Source organism: Pleurodeles waltl, chromosome 11 (genome assembly GCF_031143425.1).
Source record: "Pleurodeles waltl isolate 20211129_DDA chromosome 11, aPleWal1.hap1.20221129, whole genome shotgun sequence".
In the NCBI taxonomy this organism is placed as follows: Eukaryota; Metazoa; Chordata; class Amphibia; order Caudata; family Salamandridae; genus Pleurodeles; species Pleurodeles waltl.
The window spans coordinates 1,005,351,313-1,005,372,486 of record NC_090450.1 but is presented as its reverse complement, the minus strand read 5'-3'; the positions used below and the strand labels follow the sequence as shown (position 1 = coordinate 1,005,372,486).

General features: G+C 47.2%; 1 protein-coding gene across 2 annotated transcripts in view; it reads left to right on the top strand.

The window, feature by feature from the left end:
• PIWIL1 (piwi like RNA-mediated gene silencing 1) overlaps nucleotides 1-21,174 on the top strand; it is a 1,338,982-nt gene that overhangs the window by 947,049 nt on the left and 370,759 nt on the right. For both annotated transcript variants that reach the window (XM_069215364.1, XM_069215365.1), the window contains exon 15: nucleotides 9,641-9,841. In XM_069215364.1, the coding sequence (XP_069071465.1) occupies nucleotides 9,641-9,841 (201 nt within the window). The remainder of the gene's footprint in view (nucleotides 1-9,640; nucleotides 9,842-21,174) is intronic.

Here is a 21,174-nt window from a genome sequence, read left to right as displayed (position 1 = left end):
TGTGGCCCCTCCTGCCTCCCTCCCCCCCCCCCCCCCCCCCCAAGGCAAGCCCGTCTGCGCCAAGACCCGCCCAGCGCCAGTCCCCCTGGCCTTCTCAGGCACACCTACTCCCACCTCACCCTCCACTCTCTCAACCCAGGCCCCCGCCCCTTGTGCACCCCCATCTAGCCCCACACACACTCAGAGCCCCTTCACCTGCCACACCTGTCATTTCTCCTGCTCCTCATCCCTCACACCACACACCAACCATAGCGACCCCACCGTCAACAAACACAACATCCCCAACGCAATACTCACCCGCTCTACCCCCACCAACCAACCCGCTGCACACCAGCCCACAACCAGAACACACCCCGCAACAACACCCTCATGAACCACACCAACGCCGTCCACCACAACCACCTCAACTGCCTGCTCCTCAACACCCGCTCCCTTCACAAACATGCCATAGAACTCTGGGACCTCATCACATCACACTCACCTGACATCGCCTTCCTCACGGAAACCTGGACCAACCCCTCCTCAGAACCCGACATAGCCATCGCCACTCTCAAGGGATACAAACTCCAACGCAAAGACCGCCTCAACAGGCCAGGTGGTGGCATCGCCATCCTACACAGGGACACCATCGGAGTCACCACCAGCTCTCAAGACACTATCAACAACACAGAACACATGCACTTCCTGATCCACATGAACAACTCCACCCTCAGAGGTACATTAATCTACAGACCACCAGGACCAACCCCCGCCTTCTGCGACACCATCGCCGACACCATCAGCTCGCATGCCCTCACCTCCACAGACTACATCCTCCTTGGTAATTTCAACTTTCACTTGGAAAACCTACAAGACCACAATTCTACCTGCCTCATAGACAACCTCACCAACCTCGGACTCAAACAACTGGTCACCGCACCCACCCAGCAGGACACACGCTCGACGCAATCTTTACCTCAAGCCAATACATAGCCTACACCCACACCGCCGAACTCCTGAACTGACCACTACTGCGTCCACTTCTCCTTCACCAAACCCCCCACACACTACCATCAACACACCACACCCTACCGCATGTGGGACAAGATCCCCACAGAACGACTAAACTCCCAACTGGCCCACAACCTTCCCCCCATGCCAACGACCCCAACACAGGAGCACACAACCTCTCCAAATGGATCACCACCTGCGCAGACACACTAGCCCCCTCAGATAACACATCGCCACCCGCAACATCAAGAACGCCCCATGGTTCACCCCTGAACTCCAAGACTCTAAGCGCAAATGCTGCCAAGCTGAGAAAATATGGCGACTAGAACCCTCAACAACCAACTTCTCCACCCTCAAAACCACCATTCGCACCCATCCCCAACTCATACGCACCGCCAAAAGAGATCACTACAAGACACACCTTGACAACAACTCTCAAAACAGCAAAGAACTCTTCACCATCATTAATGAACTTACCAAACCCAAAGCCAGCAACATAGTCCCCCTCACATACACAGCCCCTATGTGACGCCCTTTCCAACCACTTCCTCCACAAAATCCTGGACATCCACAACAGCTTCATACCACACACACCCACCACACTCACCCCTCACTCACCTAACCCAACCACCACTCTTGACCTCCCCTTCCCCCACCACACTCTCCACCTGGACCCCCACCACACACGAAGAAACCGAAAAAAAAACATGAGCTCCATCCACTTCGGATCCCCCTTCGACCCCTGCCCACATCACATCTACAACAAAGCCGGCCATAATCATCTCCTCTTTCGCCTCCGCCACCTACCCAGAACCCTGTAAGCACACGAAAATCACTGCTTTCCTAAAATAAAAAAAATCCAAGCTGACCCGGAGATCCTCTCCTACTACCGCCCCATCTCCCTCCTCCCTTTCCCCGCAAAGGTTGCCGAGAATCTAGTCAACGCTCGCCTATTTCACTTCCTCGAAGCAAACAACACCCTTGACCCCTCACAATCCGGGTTCTGCAAGAACCACAGCACGGAAACCGCCCTCATCGCATGCACTGACGACATCAGGACCAAAGTCGACAAAGGCGAGACTGTCGCACTCATCCTCTTAGACCTCTCCGCAGCCTTTGACACCATCTGCCACCACACACTCCGCACATGCCTCCACAACATAGGAATTTGCTACAAAGCCTTAGACTGGCTCACCTCCTTCCTCACCGACCGGACCCAGAGAGTCCGCCTTCCACCCTTCCACTCCAACACTGCCAAGATCACCTGCGAAGTCCCCCAAGGGTCCTCCCTCAGCCCCACATGCTTCAACATCTACATGATCCCCCCTAGCCAACATCCTCCGAGCACACAGAATCACTATCCTCTCCTATGCAGATGACACCCAAATCATCCTCTCCCTCACCCGCAACCCCACCACTGCCAAAACCAACCTACACGCTGCTCTCCTCAACACCTCCAGCTGGATGGCCACTAACCACCTCAAGCTCAACTCCAACAAAACCGAGATCAGCTTCGGCCCCACCAAAACCACATGAGATGACTCCTGGTGGCCCACCGCCCTAGGCACCCACCCCCGCAAACCACGCACGCAACCTCAGCATCATCCTGGACCCCTCCCTCTCCGTGACACAGCAAATCAATGCTCTAACCTCCTCCTGCTTCCACACACTCCGCACTCTTAAAAAAAAAAAAAAAGAAAAAAAATCCTTTAAATGGATTCCCCCAGAGACCAGGATGACAATCACCCACGCACTCATCAGCAGCAGACTTGCGCCCTCTACGCTGGCACCAAACTCCAGAGAATCCAGAACACAGCCGCTCGCCTCGTCTTTGGCCTCCCCTGCCACGAATGAATCTCACCACATCTCAAATCAAATCAAATCACTTTCAAGATCCTCCCACACGCAACCTCCGATCAGCCGACCTCGCCCTAGCCACAGTCCCCCGCATCCAACTCACCACCACAGGGGGCAGGTCCTTCTCCTACCTCGCCCCCAAAACCTGGAACTCCCTCCCCACCAACCTTCGCAAAACCAAAGACCTCCTGCTCTTCAGAAAGAACCTCAAGACAAGGTTGTTCGATCAGTGACCTTCCCTGCCCCAATCCCCCCCCCCCCCCCCCCTTCATTGTTAATGTGCTACTCATTGGCAAAGAAGGAACCCCCTGAGGGCTTGTACACTCACTACACCAGAGCAACCGCTGCTACCTCAGCGTTAGCAAGTGGTGTTTGTGTTCTGGATATCTACCAGGCTGCAAGAGGGCGCCTCTGAACACGTTCACTAAGCATTACTGCCTGGACAGTCCGGTCCGCAGAGACAGCTACTTTGGTTGTTTGGTCCTGCAGACTTTTTGGTATGATCTTAGTTTGCAGCCCACCACTGAGGATGGTATTGCTTGGGTATCTATTCTAAGGTAAGGAATCTGCAACTAGAAGTCTTTATCAGTTGAACAAGTTACTTGCCTTTGGTAACAATTTATCTGGTAGAGACATATTCTAGTTGCAGATTCCTACCGACCCACCCATCCTCCCCGCTTGCGAATTGATTTCAGGGGACAGGGCTTTCTTTTTCAGGGCCTTCGCTCTGGCACACCATTTTCAGTGTTCTTCATGGCTCCACACTTTAGCATGGAAAGTTGTGAAAAGAAACTGACGTCGCTGAGGTAGCCCCCTATGCATGACCCGACGTCATCATGGTGACCACGACATGAATGAAGGACGCAGAGTCGACTGACACCACCTGACGGCGTGCAAAGGTACTTCTGTAAGAAAAATGTCCAAATCCATTCTGATGCCTGGGGGAAATTGTAAGGTAAAGAATGTACAACTAGAATATGTCTCTACCAGGCAAATCGTTACCGAAGGTAAGTAACTTGTTCGTCAGTTCAAGGGTGGCGCTTAAACACTGCTCCACATTTACTCCTTAGGTATTATGAGCTGGCTTGGAGCTTAACTACACTGCCAAGCTGTGCTCAACGTTTGCTATAAAAAAATCTCCTTATCTAGTATCGTTCCTGGAGGGCCGTGTAAGATATAGGCCCTCGTTACAACTTTTGCGGGCGCCAGTGCTGGCAGTATTTCTGGCTCCCTATTTTGAATTTTCCGCTGGCCCAGTGGAAAAGTCACATCAACATTGCAGCCGGCTCTTAATAGAGCCGGCAGCAATGCTGATGTGCAGCAGGTGCAGTAGCACCTGTCGCACATTTCACTGCACGAAATTCGGGCAGTGAATTGCGCGATGGGGCTGTGCCTGGGGGCCCCTGCACTGCTCATGCCAAGTGCATGGGCGGTGCAGGGGCACCCCGAGACCCCCTTACCGCCTTTCCATGGCAGTGTTTACTGCCGTGGCCAGGCTGGTGGTCAGGGATGATGATCGCCAGGCGGAAGCCTGGCGGTATGTTGGAGGGGCCGGCGGTATGGCCCTGGCTATTGCGCCACGGTCATAATAGCTGGCGGAAACACTGCCAGCCTGTTGGCGGTGTTACTGCCAGCTTGCTGCCAGGGTCGTAAAGAGGCCCATAGTTTCCACTAGAAAGTGTATCAACGAACAAAAGAAGGTTATTCTTTTCGCTCCAGTGACCCTCTGAGAAGAAGAATATTGATGCTGGTCTTACTGAAGTTGTGTAGGCTACCCATGGGATCCTGGGTCATCTTTCGATTGAGATGGTAGTTTCATTATTAAACACAACCATATCTTCTAAATGAGTGTCTGTTGCTGTTCTGTCATAAGACAGATAATCTGCTACAGTTTGTGCCAATCAACTCTATAATTGAGAGAGATTTATGTCAAGCAATGGGATTGTATAGATGACAACATAGGTACTAGTCATATGGACTTCAGTACACCCTGAGCCATGAGGTGCTCAGTTAGAGCTTGACTGCCACAGATTGTTCTGCATTCCAAAAAAAACATAGTAGTCGAGAAAAGGCCCACATATTTATTACAATTCGTGGCTGCTGGATCCATATATCTCCTAATCACAAGCTAGTACCAGGCAGTATCCTTAATGGGTGTACTGTGTAGACCTTTTTTTTTTTTTTTAACTCTGAGCAAAAGTGTTTCAGTACTGAATGGTCATAGAGACACTGTGGAGCGTCAGTTGTGTGAAAGAGTAAGAGAAGGAGACTTGACGCGTTTAATGGCAGCAGTGTCGAAAACCATAAACGAACGTTCAGGATTATACCAAGTTCACAGGGCACCTGCGTTCATGCAAGTTGAAGTGTAGATCTTGCTGCCTAAGTATTCCTTCCATATAGGAATCTGCACCCAGTCCTTGGTATGGAATACTTTCCAGTGAATGTAGAAGGCACATCTGAGTGTGCAGGGGCAGGCTCTGACTTCAAATGGGCAAGAGCAACAGTAGCTACGCAGACCAGAGATGCTCCCAGTACTCCTTTCTTTCATTTGCTGAGTGCAGGGGACGCACCACCTTTTCTTGTTTTCGGGATTTTCCCTTCTCTGGCCATTGACCATAGGATACCTGTGTTGCTTTTTGCTCTAGGTTCATCCTCCTGTTTTACTTTCTACAGATCTGTGCAACGTAATAGACCAGTGGAAACATCTTGAAACTTTTCAGTCTTTGATGCATTTGTTGTTGTTTTGTGTGTTGTGTGATGCTAGCAAAATCACATGACTGCAATCTCTGAATATTAGCAGAGTTCATATTTAGAGACCAGAGCAAAGTCAAATCTTAATTAGATATTTTGTTTTAATCAGTTTAATAGTCTGGCAACTTCTATATAAATTGTAAATCTTGTCTCTTTACAGAAAGGATGTCAATTTTTATTTGTGGATAAAACTGTCCACCTCTTGCCTGCTTCTTAGAATATAAGATTCTGTAATTTTTCCTGAGTGAGAATAGATCACATATCAGTTGACATCACATGCAAAGATTTTTGAAGCGCAGCTTTGAAAAAAATATTGCTATGTTTGTGTGTGGATCGAATTATGTTGGATTATCAAGTCTCTTTATTTGGTTAGAAACTTTTCAACCATAAGAACATATAAATAAACAGCACATAAAAACAGTTAAAAAGGCAGTTACATTCAAAATTACAGTACTCATTTGATGCATCCATAAAAGAATAAAAACTTCATGTAAGCACTAGCAAAATTAAAAAATGAACACTATTCCGCCAAGTTATCACTCCCTTTAAAAAGGGGCCTATCCCTTGCCACACCAACGCATCTGAAGTCATACACAACCACATAAAGGCGGGGCGGTACTGCACAAAAACCCTGTCCTTCAAAAGAGGGACTAAATAGCTTTTCCTAAAAGGTGCCTAAAACTCACAAAACATGGTAATATGAATTAAGGTCTGTTGGGATATCACACGGGCACAATTTTATGGAATTTTGATCAAACTGCCCTAACGGAAAACACAAATTACTTCTAATTACTCCCAGTCGCAATCGCGTGATAAGGGTCTTTTCCCATACATTTCTTTTACCTCCAGGAGGTAGGCCTCTGGACCCACCCCCATCTTTATCATAATAAAATCCCTCACTGATTGTTTCCTTAGCTCTACCTCCTCCCTCTCGGCCCCTAGAATTTTTAAATAGTTCTCCTTCACCCACCGTTTGTCCGAGCTGGTTCAACCCTTGAACATCAAAAATACCTGCACGCCCCAGTACACTGGCAGCCTTTCTTACATAAGCCAGCTAGGGAATTTCCTTTGCATGATCTCATAGCAAACAATCCCGCAGGATTTCCCAGTTAAGGGACGCAAATTCATTAGTCCAGATTGAAATCTACAGTAGAAAGGGAGCTATTTTAATGGAATCTTCTACAAAGTCCAGATCCAGCTCAACATGCAAGCAAAACCCAGGAATATTTTGGCCCACCCCTAGTAACCTTCTACAAAACCGATTTTTGTCAATTGCAGGGCCCTATTATTCGTAGAGCCCCAAAGTAGGGCCCCATACATCAGGACTGGCAGGCATTTACGCCTATAGACCTCAAGCAAGGGCTTAAAAGGTTTGTTGCCCACCCTGGCAGGAAACTCAAACGTGGTCCTACAGTGGAGTTAAAAAGCCTCCCTCTCTTAGAGATGCAAGGTTTCCAGGAGCTCTTATCAAAATTCACTCGTAAATAAGGGAAATGATGTACTTTATCAATTATCTGCTCCTTTATCCGCAGCGCACCAACTCTACTCAATGGCTTACCAAAAACCATGAAATGTGATTTGCTGCAATTTATCTCTAAGTCTAGAGCTGACATAAATATTTCATAATCTCTAACTGCCTCATGTAGTTCATGGTACGGGCCATAAGAACTGCATCGTCCGGATAAATCAGTACTGGAATACTTTTGCCATTGATTATAGGAGCATCCTTGCATCTTTCAGCTAGAAAATCGTACAGCCCATTAGTATACAAAAAAAGGATAGGGGCCATAACACACCCCTGTCGCACGCCCCTGTTGAGTTTAAACAATTCTGATCTTTATCCCTGCTGCCCAACCCTCACGTTTGCATTAATTCCTGCGTGGAGATAACGAATCAGCTCCACAGTGTGGGGATCCATGCCCAACAGGGTTATCCTGTTCCAGAGCTTACTACTATTAACTTTATCAAAGGCACAACTTAAAGCCATAAAAGCGAGATACAGGGTACCCCTCTTTGCTTGTGTATATTTGCCAATCAACATAAGCAGGTTTAGACACTGTTCTAAAGTGCCCAACCCTTCCCTAAATCCGTACTGAACCCTACTCAAAATTGTATTTTCAGACATCCAGTCCTCAATACGTCTTACGATAATCCGATCCAAATTTTTTGCTGAGGAGTCAAGTAGTGAAATCGGACGGTACGACTTCGGGTCATTACGATTACCCTTTTTATAGACAGGTACCATGCAAGCTGACCTCCAAGTAGGCGGGATTCCTACACTAACTGCAGCATTGAGGACATTTAACAAGATAGGAGCCCACAGCTGTGGGCAATATTGATATAAATCCATAGGGATAGTATCGGGACCCGGGGCTTTATGGCTGGCGCTGCGTTCCAGCGCCTCCTGTACCTCCTCAAGGTTATATCCAATGGCTAGATCCGGGGAGTGTCTGTGCCAATTGCCCTTTTGATCTCCTATAAGGCCCCCTGGAAAGATCCCACAAAAGAGGGCCACCCACGTCTCAGGGGCGATATTACAACCCAAACTCTCACTGGTTTCTGTTTCAAAAGAGCACCTGTTGACCACCTTCCAGAACAGGCCAGGGTTCTTATGTAACGATGCTCATTCCAAATCCTTCCAGGCCCTCTCCTTAAGCTGTTGTTTCCTGGCCTTCAAGACAGATTTATAATGTTCCCTCGCATCTCTTACAAGTGCTGTATCTCTCGGTTGTTCCTTCCCGCTTTCCTCACAGATTTCTTAGCCGTATAGCAGGATTTACTAAACCAACCACCCTGTTTATGCAAAGGCTGGACAGCTGCAGTCATCCCTTTTTTAATAGATTTGTTAACTTTAGATATGGCATCCATGACTTCCCCTGGACTGGAGGAATCTACCAGAAGAGTGCCTAAAATCAGATTTAAATTTCCCCCCACCACCTTCTCTGTTACTTGCTGAATGTTTATCTGTTTCCAGCCCAGTTGTCTGCCCTGATCTCTGGGTCTCACCAGGACTGACCCACCCCACACTGATTTCCGCATTTTCTCAGGAAAATTAAAATAAATCCTAAAGGGATTATGGTCACTAAAGTACTGCACCATCCTTAACCATGTTCCTTATAGGTGGGGACATAAAAATATAATCAATTGTTGTTCCAGCCCCCCTACCTACAAATGTAGGGACCTTAATTGTACCCACCACTTCCAGGTCATAGATGTTCAAAAGACCGAAACTCCTTAGGCCCTTGATCAGGACCCCACCCCTCACATCGTGTGATCCCTCATCTGAGTGTATCTCATGGTCCTGCTCAAAAGGGTTCATCGTGGTACTGTAGCTCCCTAATTTGGCATTAAAATCCCCTGATACCACAGCACAGAAATCCAACCCGAAACCCTGCAATCTAAACTTCAATTTCTGTAAAACAGAAAAAAGGACCATTATGTGGCAGCCAGAGTCCCAAACAGCATTGCAAAAGTTAACCAATACAATATTAAATTTGTTTGAGAAAACTACCCAGGTGATTATCCCTGAATCCCTGATGTTTACAGGTAATTTGATAGGCTCTCACTATTTTGGAGAATCGAATTAGGGTGACTAAGGCCCCCTTTAGGGCGACCGCCTTAGGACCTTATGGCCGGGACTGCAAATCTTTGAAAACCGTCCCACTCATCCAGCCCATCCAACCAGGTCTCTTGAATAGGATGAAATAATAGTGTGCCACAAACTTCAGCCAATTGCTGTCCGAAAGCTTAGAATCATACCCTATGTTGGCGTATACTCAACAGCTGTAAGGTAATACAGGGAAACTAATGAACTTGTGACCGCCAGGTTCATAGTTTCTTTCCTCACTCAAAATTTTTTAGAGAATCATTTTGTTCCTCAAGTGTCCTGTGCATGCGTGCACATGCTGGTGCTAAATCATTGTAAGAGTTATTTGACTTTGTTTTCATTTCAATTTTTAATCTACTAATTCAATTTCTGCTTGAATTGTTGATGCATAGTAACACTAATGAACACATTATTTGCTTTGTTCCTTTTCTAAAGGTTGTTTGTTTGCTGTCCAGTGACCGCAAAGATAAGTATGACGCTATCAAGAAATTCCTGTGCACAGACTGTCCTACACCAAGTCAGTGTGTTCTTGCTAGAACATTAAGCAAACCACAGACTGTTATGACAGTTGCCACAAAGATAGCTTTACAAATGAACTGTAAGATGGGAGGAGAGCTCTGGAGTGTAGAAATCCCAGTAAGTTTTATTAATTAATATTGGTTTTCTTATAGACTGTTTTGATCATGGCATAGTTGAAGAAACATTTTGTTTGGACAGCTGTTACTGAACTGCATTAAATCTAGTGTGAGCAACTGTACTACAAAGAAACCTTTGCAGGCTGAAAATGTAGTTTGCTTGGGCTTGCCAATCACTCTTCAGGAACCATGTTCATTTTCCCTCTACGGTTGTGTATTTTTTTTTTGTTTAATGTTCATTTATTAATACGTTTTGGATTTGATTACATTGTGCAAAATACCTGAGTAAATAGTTTTTTTTTTTTTTAAACCTGTACACAAAAGTCCCTATTCGCCTTCAAGGGGGAGCAGAGACAATGTAGGAAGCTGACCTGGTGTGTGGTGGACACCTATGGTGTTATCACCCTATGCCAAATCCAGGTATCCGCTGTTAATGAAATGTAGGCAGTGTCTAGGAAGCCAGGGCTGTCTAGAGGTAGCAGTGGATGAGCAGCCAAGACTTATCTAGGAGACATACAAAGCTTATGCAATATCACTATAGTCAGACACCACTATCACACATGAAAGAACCACACAGTGTTACAAAAATAAAGGTACTTTATGAGGGTAACATAAATACAAGAACACTGAATAGGCAGTCCCCCATCTGGACGTAAGTAAATACACTAGCATTTACTCAGCAATCAGTAAAGAGCATAGAAAGCAATAAGCATTGGCAAAAGTACAGATAAACAGTGAAGACCCTATGGGGAGGGCCAAACCATATACTAAAAGTGGAAGGAAGTCCCCCTGCCAAGGATGTGGAATCAATAGAAGGGAGCTGGTGGAACTAGGAACCCCAAGAGGGGAGTACCAGAGTGACCCCTCAGCAATCAGAAAAGGTAAGTACCTGGTTTTCCCCAAAACCAAGAAGAGGACTTTTGAAAAGGATTATGCAAGACCCAACCAAGACTGGAAGAACTTAAAGGTGGATCCGGACAGAAGAGGGCCTGCAGTAGAAGGGGACCAAGCCCATTTTGCGTTGTCAGTGTCCAGTTGTGGCAGAAGCCACTACCCACCCTTCTTTGGATGTAGGACCAGGTCGACAGTGGACAAAGAAGGCCAGCAGTGCAGCACCAGAGATGAAGAGATGTCCCAGCAGTGTGATGCAAGTGGTGTCCCACGTCAGAGGTCGAGATTCAGTCAGTTAGTGGTGCTGGTAAACCACCAACAAACTTTGGCAAATGCAAGAGACTGAGTGTAGGAAAGTAACATCTTGCCTGGCATTTTACCCCTATTTTTACTTGTATGTCAGTTTGTTTTTGCCTGTCTCACTGGGATCCTGTTAGCCAGGACGCCAGTGCTCATAGTTTGTGGCCTGAATGTGTATACCTGTGTAGGGACTAACTGTGTCACTGAGGCTCTGCTAACCTGAATCTCCGTGATTATGCTCTCTCTGCCTTTAAAATTGGCACTATAGGCTAGTGACCATTTTCACCAATTCTAATTGGCACACTGGAACACCCTTATAATTCCCTAGTATATTGTACATAGGTACCCAGGGTATTGGGGTTCCAGGAGATCCCTATGGGCTGTAGCATTTCTTTTGCCACCCATAGGGAGCTCTTACAATTCTTACACAGGACTGCCACTGCACCCTGAGTGAAATAACACACACGTTATTTCACAGCCATTTTCACTGCACATAAGTAACTTATAAGTCACCTATGTGTCTAACCCTCACTTAGTGAAGGTTAGGTGCAAAGTTAAGAACTGTGAGGGCACCCTTGAACTAGCAAAGGGTGGGGAGCCTCACGGTAAGTTTAAATGGATAAAGCAGTAAGTCAGCAAAAGTAAAACCAGTAGGCCCCAGTAGGCCTCATAAGGTATTTTACAGTCTATCCACTTTGTTTTGTGAAAAGACCCAAACTTCAGTCTCAACCAATCAGGATTCAGCCCCTCCCAAACAGTACCAACAGAGGCTGAATTCCCTCAGATTTTCTACCGCACGTCGTGTGAAGGGAGTCTCCCTGAGCTCTGCTCAGTTTTTTCCTATTTTCTGATTGAAGATTAGTTTTTTCTCTCAGGAAACATTGCTACAGCTCCACTATGTCTGAAAAGGCAAAAAAGGGTCTGTTCAGAGATTGCGACACCTGTGGGAAGAAGAGACTGCATGTTGATGACCCCCACAAGAAGTGTATTTATTGCCTTCATCCAGACCACAAGGTGAGAGACTGCAAAATCTGTCGCACCTTTAGTAGACTTCTCTTATGGCTACAAAAACAGAAAGCCTTAGAGCATCCTTCCTCAGATGACAGCGAGGCATCATCACAAACTTCTCGCCCTCAGAAAAGAACAGGTGAGAGAAGCAGAGGGTCGGATGAACCACCAAGGAAGGTGCTCAAGAAGACAAGACAAGTCTCTATTGGGACGAAAAAGGATGTTTTTCATTCAGAGACATTTAAACATGGGCCAAAAAAGGTTCATTCGGAACCTACTACGCCTTTACACCACAAAAGTACCTCAAAAAAGCCATCTCTGTCACCGCAAAAAGAGCCAGAACAACTCTTTTCGGTGAAAAAACATCCGTCGACGACCACCCCGTCGACGACTGTGTCGACGGTAACAGCGACTACGGTATCGTCGACGTTCACAACGCCAGCCTCACCGATGATTATGACGTCGTCGCCGTTGTCATCGACGACGATAATTACGGCAAAAAATTTTAAGAAAGCTTCGTCGGCAACCACATCGTCGACAGCGGAGGCCTCCTGGGTTCACCAATCAACCAGGGCACTCCTGTCTACGAAACACCTCTCAATGAGGTTCAAGAAGGCACTGCCGACGACGGCACCTACACGACCGTCGTCGATAATGTACCCGTCGAAAAAGAGACCGTTGACGGAGCATTCGCTGACAAAGGACCCGTTAGTAAAGACGCCGTCGACGAGAGAACCGTCAACGACAGAACGGGCCAATAGAGAGCCGTCGACGAGGGAACCGCCGACGAGTGAACCGTCGACGATCATATCATCTACAGCATTAACAATATACAAACCATCCACCTACCTGGATACTTCCCCTCACCATTCCTCGTACCATCAGGACGATTCCTCCAGATTCTTACCCCTTTCAATTATTAATATAGGGGACAAGGCGTCTGATATTCTTCCGATGCATACCTCACCAAGTAAAGTGTTGCCATACCCACCACAACATCTTTTAGAGAATGAGGACGACGACACATACTCGCAGAACGACGCAATGTTTGGGGCAGCTAGTAGCCCTTCACAACTCAATGTAAAATGCCAAGAGTTTGACGAGGAAGAGGATCAACAGTATCAGCCTAGTTATGCCTCAACATCTTATCCACAGACACAACAACCATCGCCCCTCGCTATGCCTAGCACATTAGTAACAGATCTTCAATTTATGTTGAAGGACTACTATAGAAGGTTTCCACCGTCAACTCAGTCCACGCCACCTAGACCTGAGAGCTACCAGACACCTCGGCAAGCTCATATTACTAGCCTTTCCGTAACGCCACAGGCTACTATACCTGTAATTAGCCAAACCCAGGAAACTTGCCCCTCATCGGACGACGAAAGGGAAGAGGGTGAGCTAAGAGATTCGGCGAATAGTGAATGGGATGATTATCTCGTCCCCACACCATCTCCACCGCCAGCAGGTCCAGTAGATTCTCCTCCAGAGGACATAGGAGGTTTCCATAATCTGATAGAGCGAGCGGCGAAACGTTTTGGCCTTGCAATTGTTTCTCATGAAACCGAATGTTTTTTTTACGACTTTAAAGAGCCATCAAAAAGATCTGTACGAGCCATACCCATTGTCGATTTCTTATGGCAGGAGGGTTAGAAGGCAATGAAAAACCCAGCAACAGTGCCTTCACAAATGCCAAGACTAGAGAAAAAATATAAGGCCCCAGATGATTCTCCGGCCTGTCTAGTCTCACAGCCGAAACCTGACTCTGTGATATCACAGGCGGCTCAGCGACGTTCCAAAAACCCCTCCACACCTATTGCGTCTCCCCCGGATAAAGAAGGAAGGAGATTAGACAATATTGGCAAGAAATTCTCCTCTGTGGCCGCAGTCACCGTTAAGGCGGCTAATTCCCTCGCCATCTTGGGAAGGTACGATCGCCAGATGTGGGCAGACATGTCTGCTTTTTTAGATTTACTGCCAGAAGACGTCAAGGTGGAAGCAAAGAAGGTCTTGCAGGAGGGAGAAAGGGTCTCCGCAGAAATAATAGACAGCTTAATAGACATTTCTCTCACTGGCTTTAGACAATTAGCTGGCGCAGCAGTCCTGCGCAGACAAGGATGGCTAAAGGCGACTTCTTTCAGACCAGAAGTCCAGACTCGTGTTCTTGACATGCCTTTCGATTGAGAGAGTTTGTTTGGCAAACACGTCGACGACATGTTGCAGGCTATCAAGACGGATACCGATACAGCAAAATCCCTAGGTACCCTGCAATATAAAAAACAACCTTTTCGTGGAGCAAGGGGTAGAGGTAATTACTCCTTTCGAGGTGGATACCAGCAATACAGGTCACAATATCCATCTTCCTCCACAGGATCACAACAGCAATACCATCAGCAACAGCAGCATTATCGATTGCCTCCGGCCGCAGCTTACAAACACCCAGCTAGAGGACGAGGAGCTGCCCGGGGAAGAGATACAGGCAGGAAACAATGACCCGCTGATCCTCTCAACGCTTCCCCACCAACCAACATCAAGGGTAGGAGGTCGCTTCACTTCCTATTTCCCCAACTGGAAGGCGATAACATCGGACAGATGGGTACTCGATGTAGTGGCCAGAGGTCATACTCTGGAATTCACTCAAACACCACCAACTGTTCCTCCATCGGGCCCACCGCCTCCGAGGTTGAACCAACTCCTCAGGGAAGTAAGAATAATGTTGAGAAAAAGAGCAGTGGAACCAGTCCCTTTATTTCAAAAGAACAGGGGATTCTACTCCCGTTTTTTCCTTGTAAAGAAACCCTCAGGAGACTGGTGCCCCATTCTGGACTTGAGAGCCCTGAACAAGTTTGCTGAAGAAGCAATCGTTCAGGATGGTAACTCTACAGGATGTCCTGCGTCTGTTAAATCCCGGAGATTGCATGGCATCCCTAGACCTCCAGGATGCCTATTTTCATATCCCCATATAGCGCAACCATCGCAAATTCCTAAGGTTCAGAGTGGGAAGTATGCACCTTCAATTCCGAGTTCTGCCATTCGGCCTCAAATCAGCCCCCAGAATCTTCACAAAAATGTTAGCTCCGGTAGCAGCACATCTCCGCCAGTCAGAGATCCAGGTCTTCCCTTACCTGGACTACTGGCTTATAAAGGCACCCTCAAAATCGCAAGTGAAAAATCATATTTTCCATTGCCTTCAATTGCTACACAACCTAGGGTTCGTAGTCAATTATCAGAAATCTCAACTCTACCCCAAACAGGAATTGAATTTCTTGGGGGCATTTCTGGACACAGTCCGCAACAAAGCCTACCCATCTCACGAGCGGAAACAAAAGTTAACCTCCTTGGCACAAAGGCTCTCCAGAAGAAGGTTCGTTTCAGTCCGCATCTACAAATCATTGCTCGGAATGATATCTTCATGCATTCCGCTAGTCCCAGATTGCAGGCTCCATATGCGACCCCTACAAGAACAATTAGACATACAATGGACCCAGGTCAACGGTTCCTTCGAAGACAAGATTCGCATAACGCCTCCAATGAAGAACATCATGAGGTGGTGGGCGAATCTAACCAATTTATCAAACGGACTGTCTTTTCTTCTCCAAACACCAAGTTACATAGTAACCACGGATGCCTCTCTTGCAGGATGGGGGGCACATTGCCAGGACATGCAAATCAGCGGAATCTGGACTCAGAAGGAACGTCCGCTTCACATCAATTATCTGGAACTCAAGGCAATACACTTAGCTCTGAAAGCTTCCTTACCAAAGATACAGAGTTCAAGCGTCTTAATCAGGACAGACAATACAACCAGCATGTTTTATCTAAACAAGCAAGGAGGCACAAGATCCCTACAACTTTCGCAGCTAGCCCAACAAATTTGGACATGGGCCATAAAGCACAATATTTCACTCAAGGCGGAGCATGTGCCAGGACAAACCAATATTCTAGCAGACACCCTGAGCAGGACAGTGATTCCTTATCACGAGTGGGAACTAGACCAGAAAACTCTCAACAGCCTTTTTCTATTATGGGGCAAACCGAACTTAGATCTATTTGCCACTCTCGAGAACAAGAAATGCCAGTTCTACGCAAGTTGGCTTCCCCAAAAAGATTCGTGGGGGAATGCGTTTTCGATGAGATGGTCCGGAGTTTATGCCTACGCTTTTCCTCCGATCCCGCTCATTCCGAGAGTCATCAACAAACTGAAGGCGGAGGGGTGTCGCCTTCTGCTCATAGCTCCCAAATGGCCCAGACAAGTCTGGTATACGGAGCTCCTCATGCTCTCCGAACGACCACATCTACGACTCAGACAGAGCCCGACTCTCTTAACGATGCACCAGGGACAAGTCAGACACCCAGATCCGTCTTCTCTTCATTTGTCAGCTTGGCTCCTGAATACAATGAATACTTGAATCTCAACATTTCCCCGGAGTGTAGAGACATATTGGCGAAAGCTAGAGCGGACACTATCAACTTAAATGGAAACGTTTTTGTATATGGTGTGCAACACAAGATATACATCCTTTGTCCTCTACTCCGGAACAGATACTTCCATATCTCCTGCTCCTTGCAAAATCAGGGCTTGCATATTCTTCTATTCGGGTACATCTGGCAGCAATCTCCAGATACCGCAGATCTCCAGACAGAGTTTCTTTGTGTTCCACTAGAATCGTCAAACAAATTATGAAGGGCCTTTTTCGGGTTTTCCCGCCAGTTAGAAAGCCTCCACCATTATGGTCATTGAATGTGGTATTGATGCAGCTTATGAAAGCCCCCTTTGAACCGATCCACAAAGCTGACCAAAAATTCATTTCATGGAAAACAGCGTTACTGCTAGCTCTTACTTCAGCAAAGAGAGTCAGTGACATTCAGGCTTTCACTATCAAACAGCCTTTTCTCCAATTCACAAACTCGGGTGTCATCTTGCGCACAAATCCAAAATACATCCCGAAAGTTCCTTCAACGTTTCACCTAAATGAACCAGTTATCTTAAAAACCTTTTTTCCAAATCCGCAAACAGTAGCGGAAAAAACATTACATTCCCTTGATATTAAAAGATGTTTAAAGTTTTATCTGCAGAAAACTCAAGCTCTCCGCCAGTCGGATCAATTGTTTGTAGCTTTCGGAGGAACAAGAAAGGGACACGCAGTGTCCAAACAGACTATAGCAAGATGGATTGGTCTGGCAATTCAATTCTGCCATTCAAAAGCAGGAAAACCGCTCCACACCAAGGTCAGAGCCCACTCTACAAGATCGGTGGCCACTTCTGCTGCATTATTTGCAGGGGTACCTCTACATAGCATCTGTAGAGCAGCAACATGGTCCAGCCAACACACATTTACGAGGCATTACTGTCTCGAAGAAACGAACAACGTCGATGCAACAGTGGGGCAGGCAGTGCTGAGGCATTTATTTCGATAAGGTGAGCCTCTAACACATCCCACCACCACACTCAAGGTATGTTCATTATTGGTTCTTAGTCTTCTTAATAGTTACAGTGTGTTTTACTCTACATTTCTGCTTCAGATTGTTCATTTCTTTATAATGTCTTAGCTTGTCGTACTCTTCATCATCATGAAAAGAGTACAGGTTTTTTCTGCCACACACCTGTTATTGCTCTTCTATTCGAATGTCTATTGATGTACATATATTAATAGGTATGTGGTTTTTAAAGCTGAACTGATGGGATTCACATCATTTGTGAAACTACAAATAGAATTACAGTCAATGTAAGTCACTAATTAAGAAAACATTACTGCTCGTTATTCTGATTCAAGCATGTGAATCTATGAAAGATCCAATACTGGAGAAGAAAATTTGTTACTTACCTGTAACTGCAGTTCTCCAGTATTGGTATCTTTCATAGATTCACATGCGACCCACCCTCCTCCCCTCAGAGGCTCCCCTATTATACAGATATTAAACTTCACACTCCTACTAGAAAATCTGAGGGAATTCAGCCTCTGTTGGGACTGTTTGGGAGGGGCTGAATCCTGATTGGTTGAGACTGAAGTTTGGGTCTTTTCACAAAACAAAGTGGATAGACTGTAAAATACCTTATGAGGCCTACTGGGGCCTACTGGTTTTACTTTTGCTGACTTACTGCTTTATCTATTTAAACTTACCGTGAGGCTCCCACCTCGACGACGGGGATGATTCAAGCATGTGAATCTATGAAAGATACCAATACTGGAGAACTGCAGTTACAGGTAAGTAACTAATTTTCCTACCGGTGCTGCCAACCCACCGACAGGGTTCTGCCCTCCTGGGGTCTGGGCAGCCCAGTCCCAGGAAGGCAGAACAAAGAATTTCCTCTGAGAGAGGGTGTTACACCCTCTCCCTTTAGAAATAGGTGTTAAGGGCTGGCGAGGAGTAGCCTTCCCCAGCCAAAAGAAATGCTTTGAAGATCACAGATGGTGCCCTCCTTGCATAGGTCTACACCGGTTCAGGGAACCCCCAGTCCCTGCTTTAGAGCGAAACTGGACAAAGGAAAGGGGAGTGACCACTCCCCTGTCCACCACCACCCCAGGGGTGGTGCCCAGAGCTACTCTAGTGTGTCTCAGATCTCTGCCATCTTGAATCCAGAGGTGTGAGGGCACTCTGGAGGCCTCGGAGTGGCCAGTGCCAGCTGGTGACGTCAGAGACCCCTCCTGATAGGTGCCCACCTGACTAGGTGGCCAATCCTCCACTGAGGGCTATTTAGGGTCTCTCCAGTGGGCTTTCCGTCAGATAATGACTTGCAAGAATTCACCAGAGTTCCTCTGCATCTCCCTCTTGGACTTCTGCCAAGGATCGACCGCTGACAGCTCCAGGACGCCTGCAAAACTGCAACAAAGTAGCAAGAAGACTACCAGCGACATTGTAGCGCCTAATCCTGCCGGTTTTCTCAACTGTTTCCTGGTGGTTCATGCTTTTGGGGGCTGCCTGCCTTCATCCTGCACTGGAAGCCACGAAGAAATCTCCAGTGAGTCGACAGAATATTCCCCCTGCTCCAGCAGGCACCAAACTACTCTGGTACACCGCTCAGCCTGACGAGCGTGGCCCCTGGAACATAGGTGGTGGACCCAAGTGACCCAGGCTGTCCAGTGGTCCAACTGTCCAAATTTGGCGGAGGTAAGTCCTTGCCTCCCCTCTCCAGACAGTAATCCTATGCACCGCGTGAACTGCAACTGCTAGGGCTTCTGTGCACTTTTGCCAGTAATCCTTCATGCGCAGCCAAGCCCAGGTCCCCAGCACTCCATCCTGCATTGCTCAACTCCCTGAGTTGACCTCCACCTTTGTGGGACCCTCTTTTGTAGTGTTCATACGACCGCCGTGCTCAGTTTTCTTGAGCCCGTGTTCAAGGACTTCTGCGGGGCTGCCTTCTTGTGCGTGGGCTGTCTGTGTTGCTGAGGGCCCCCTCTATCTCCTCTACCAAGTGGCGACATCCTTTCTGGCCCCGGGCAGCACCCTTTTTCTTCTACTGTGACTTTTGCAGCTAGCAAGGCTTGTTTGTGTTCTTTCTCCAAAGAAACAACTCTTCATGCTCCAGCACTCCGTGGTACATCTTCTGCACGAAGGAGAAGTTCCTAGAGCACCTTTCGTTGTTACATAATCTTCAGCTTCTTCCATCCGGAGGCAGCCATTTTGCACCTTCATCCAGGGTTTAGTGGGCTCCAGCCCCCCCCAAAACCCCAGACACTTTCACGGCTCTTGGTCCCCTTCCTTTGCAGGTCCACAGGTCCAGGAATCCGTCTTCAGTGCTTTGCAGTCTGTTGTGGTCTTTGCAGAATCCTCTATCACTAGTTCAGTGTGTTTCTGGGGAAATAGTACTTTACTCCTACTGTCCAGGGTCTTGGGGTGGGGTATCTTGGTATCTTGGACATCCTTAGTGTTTACTTACACTCCCAGCGACCCTCTACACACTATACTATTCTAGGGGTCCATTCGTGGTTCGCATTACACTTTCTTAGCATATGGTTTTTGTTGCCCCGAGGCCTATTGCATCCTATTGTATTCTACAGTGTTTGCACTACTTTCTGACTGTTTTACTTACCTGATTTTGGTTTGTGTGTATATTTTGTGTATTTTACTTACCTCCTATGGGAGTGTATCCTCTGAGATATTTCTGCCACATTGTCACTAAAATAAAGTACCTTTATTTTTAGTAACTGAGTATTGTGATTCTTATGATATAGTACCTATATGATATAAGTGGTATAGTAGGAGCTTTGCATGTCTCCTAGTTCAGCCTAAGCTGCTCTGCTATAGCTACCTCTCTCAGCCTAATCTGCCAGAACACTACTAATCTACTAATTAGGGATAACTGGACCTGGCACAAGGTGTAAGTACCATCAGGTACCCACTATAAGCCAGGCCAGCCTCCTACACTGAGAAGATTGGCAAGGCCAAGGGGAGTCGGCCCGAGGAGGGGAGTCCGGGGGGACCCTAAGCAGTTGGGAGAGTCACAAGAAGAGGAGTCAGCTCCCACAGGCAACCCACTGGTAGTAGGCAGTCGTCGCAGTGAGACCCACACAGCACACCTGAAGAGTCCCACGTCGATAGCGCAAAAGGAAGGAGACTACTTTGCAGGAATAAGTGCTAGGGGATGGGGCTACATGGAGCCTGAAGATCCCTTCGAGAAGGAGCAAAGAAGCCTTGGTAGCTGCAAGTGTCACCGTGCACAGGGGCACTGTCCTGCAAGGAGAGGATAGGGCTTACTGTTTGCCAGGTTTGACAGCTGGCTGAGAGGATCAAAGGGACCACTCCAGACTACCTGTAATGCAGGATCCACGTAGTTCGGAGGAGAGCAGATCCATGCAGCTGGTCGTCGTTGCAGTTGGTGCCTGCAGATGCAAGGGAGTGACGTTCACTCTAAGGGAGGTTCCTTCTTGCTTCTTGTGTAGGCTGAAAACTCCTTGCCTTCAGAGGATGCACAGCCACTGAAATATTGCAGTTGCTGGAAGGAGCTGGATAAACAATGTTGCAGAATGGAGTTGTCGCTGAAGTTGCAGATTGTCAGTTCCTGAAGGGCCCAGTTGCAGTTCCAGTGGCCAGAAGATGAAGTAAACAAGGCAAAGAAGTCCTGCTAGAATCTTGCACATCGACTCTAAGGTCCCACCCAAGAGGGAGACCCTAAATAGCCCAGGAAGGGGATTG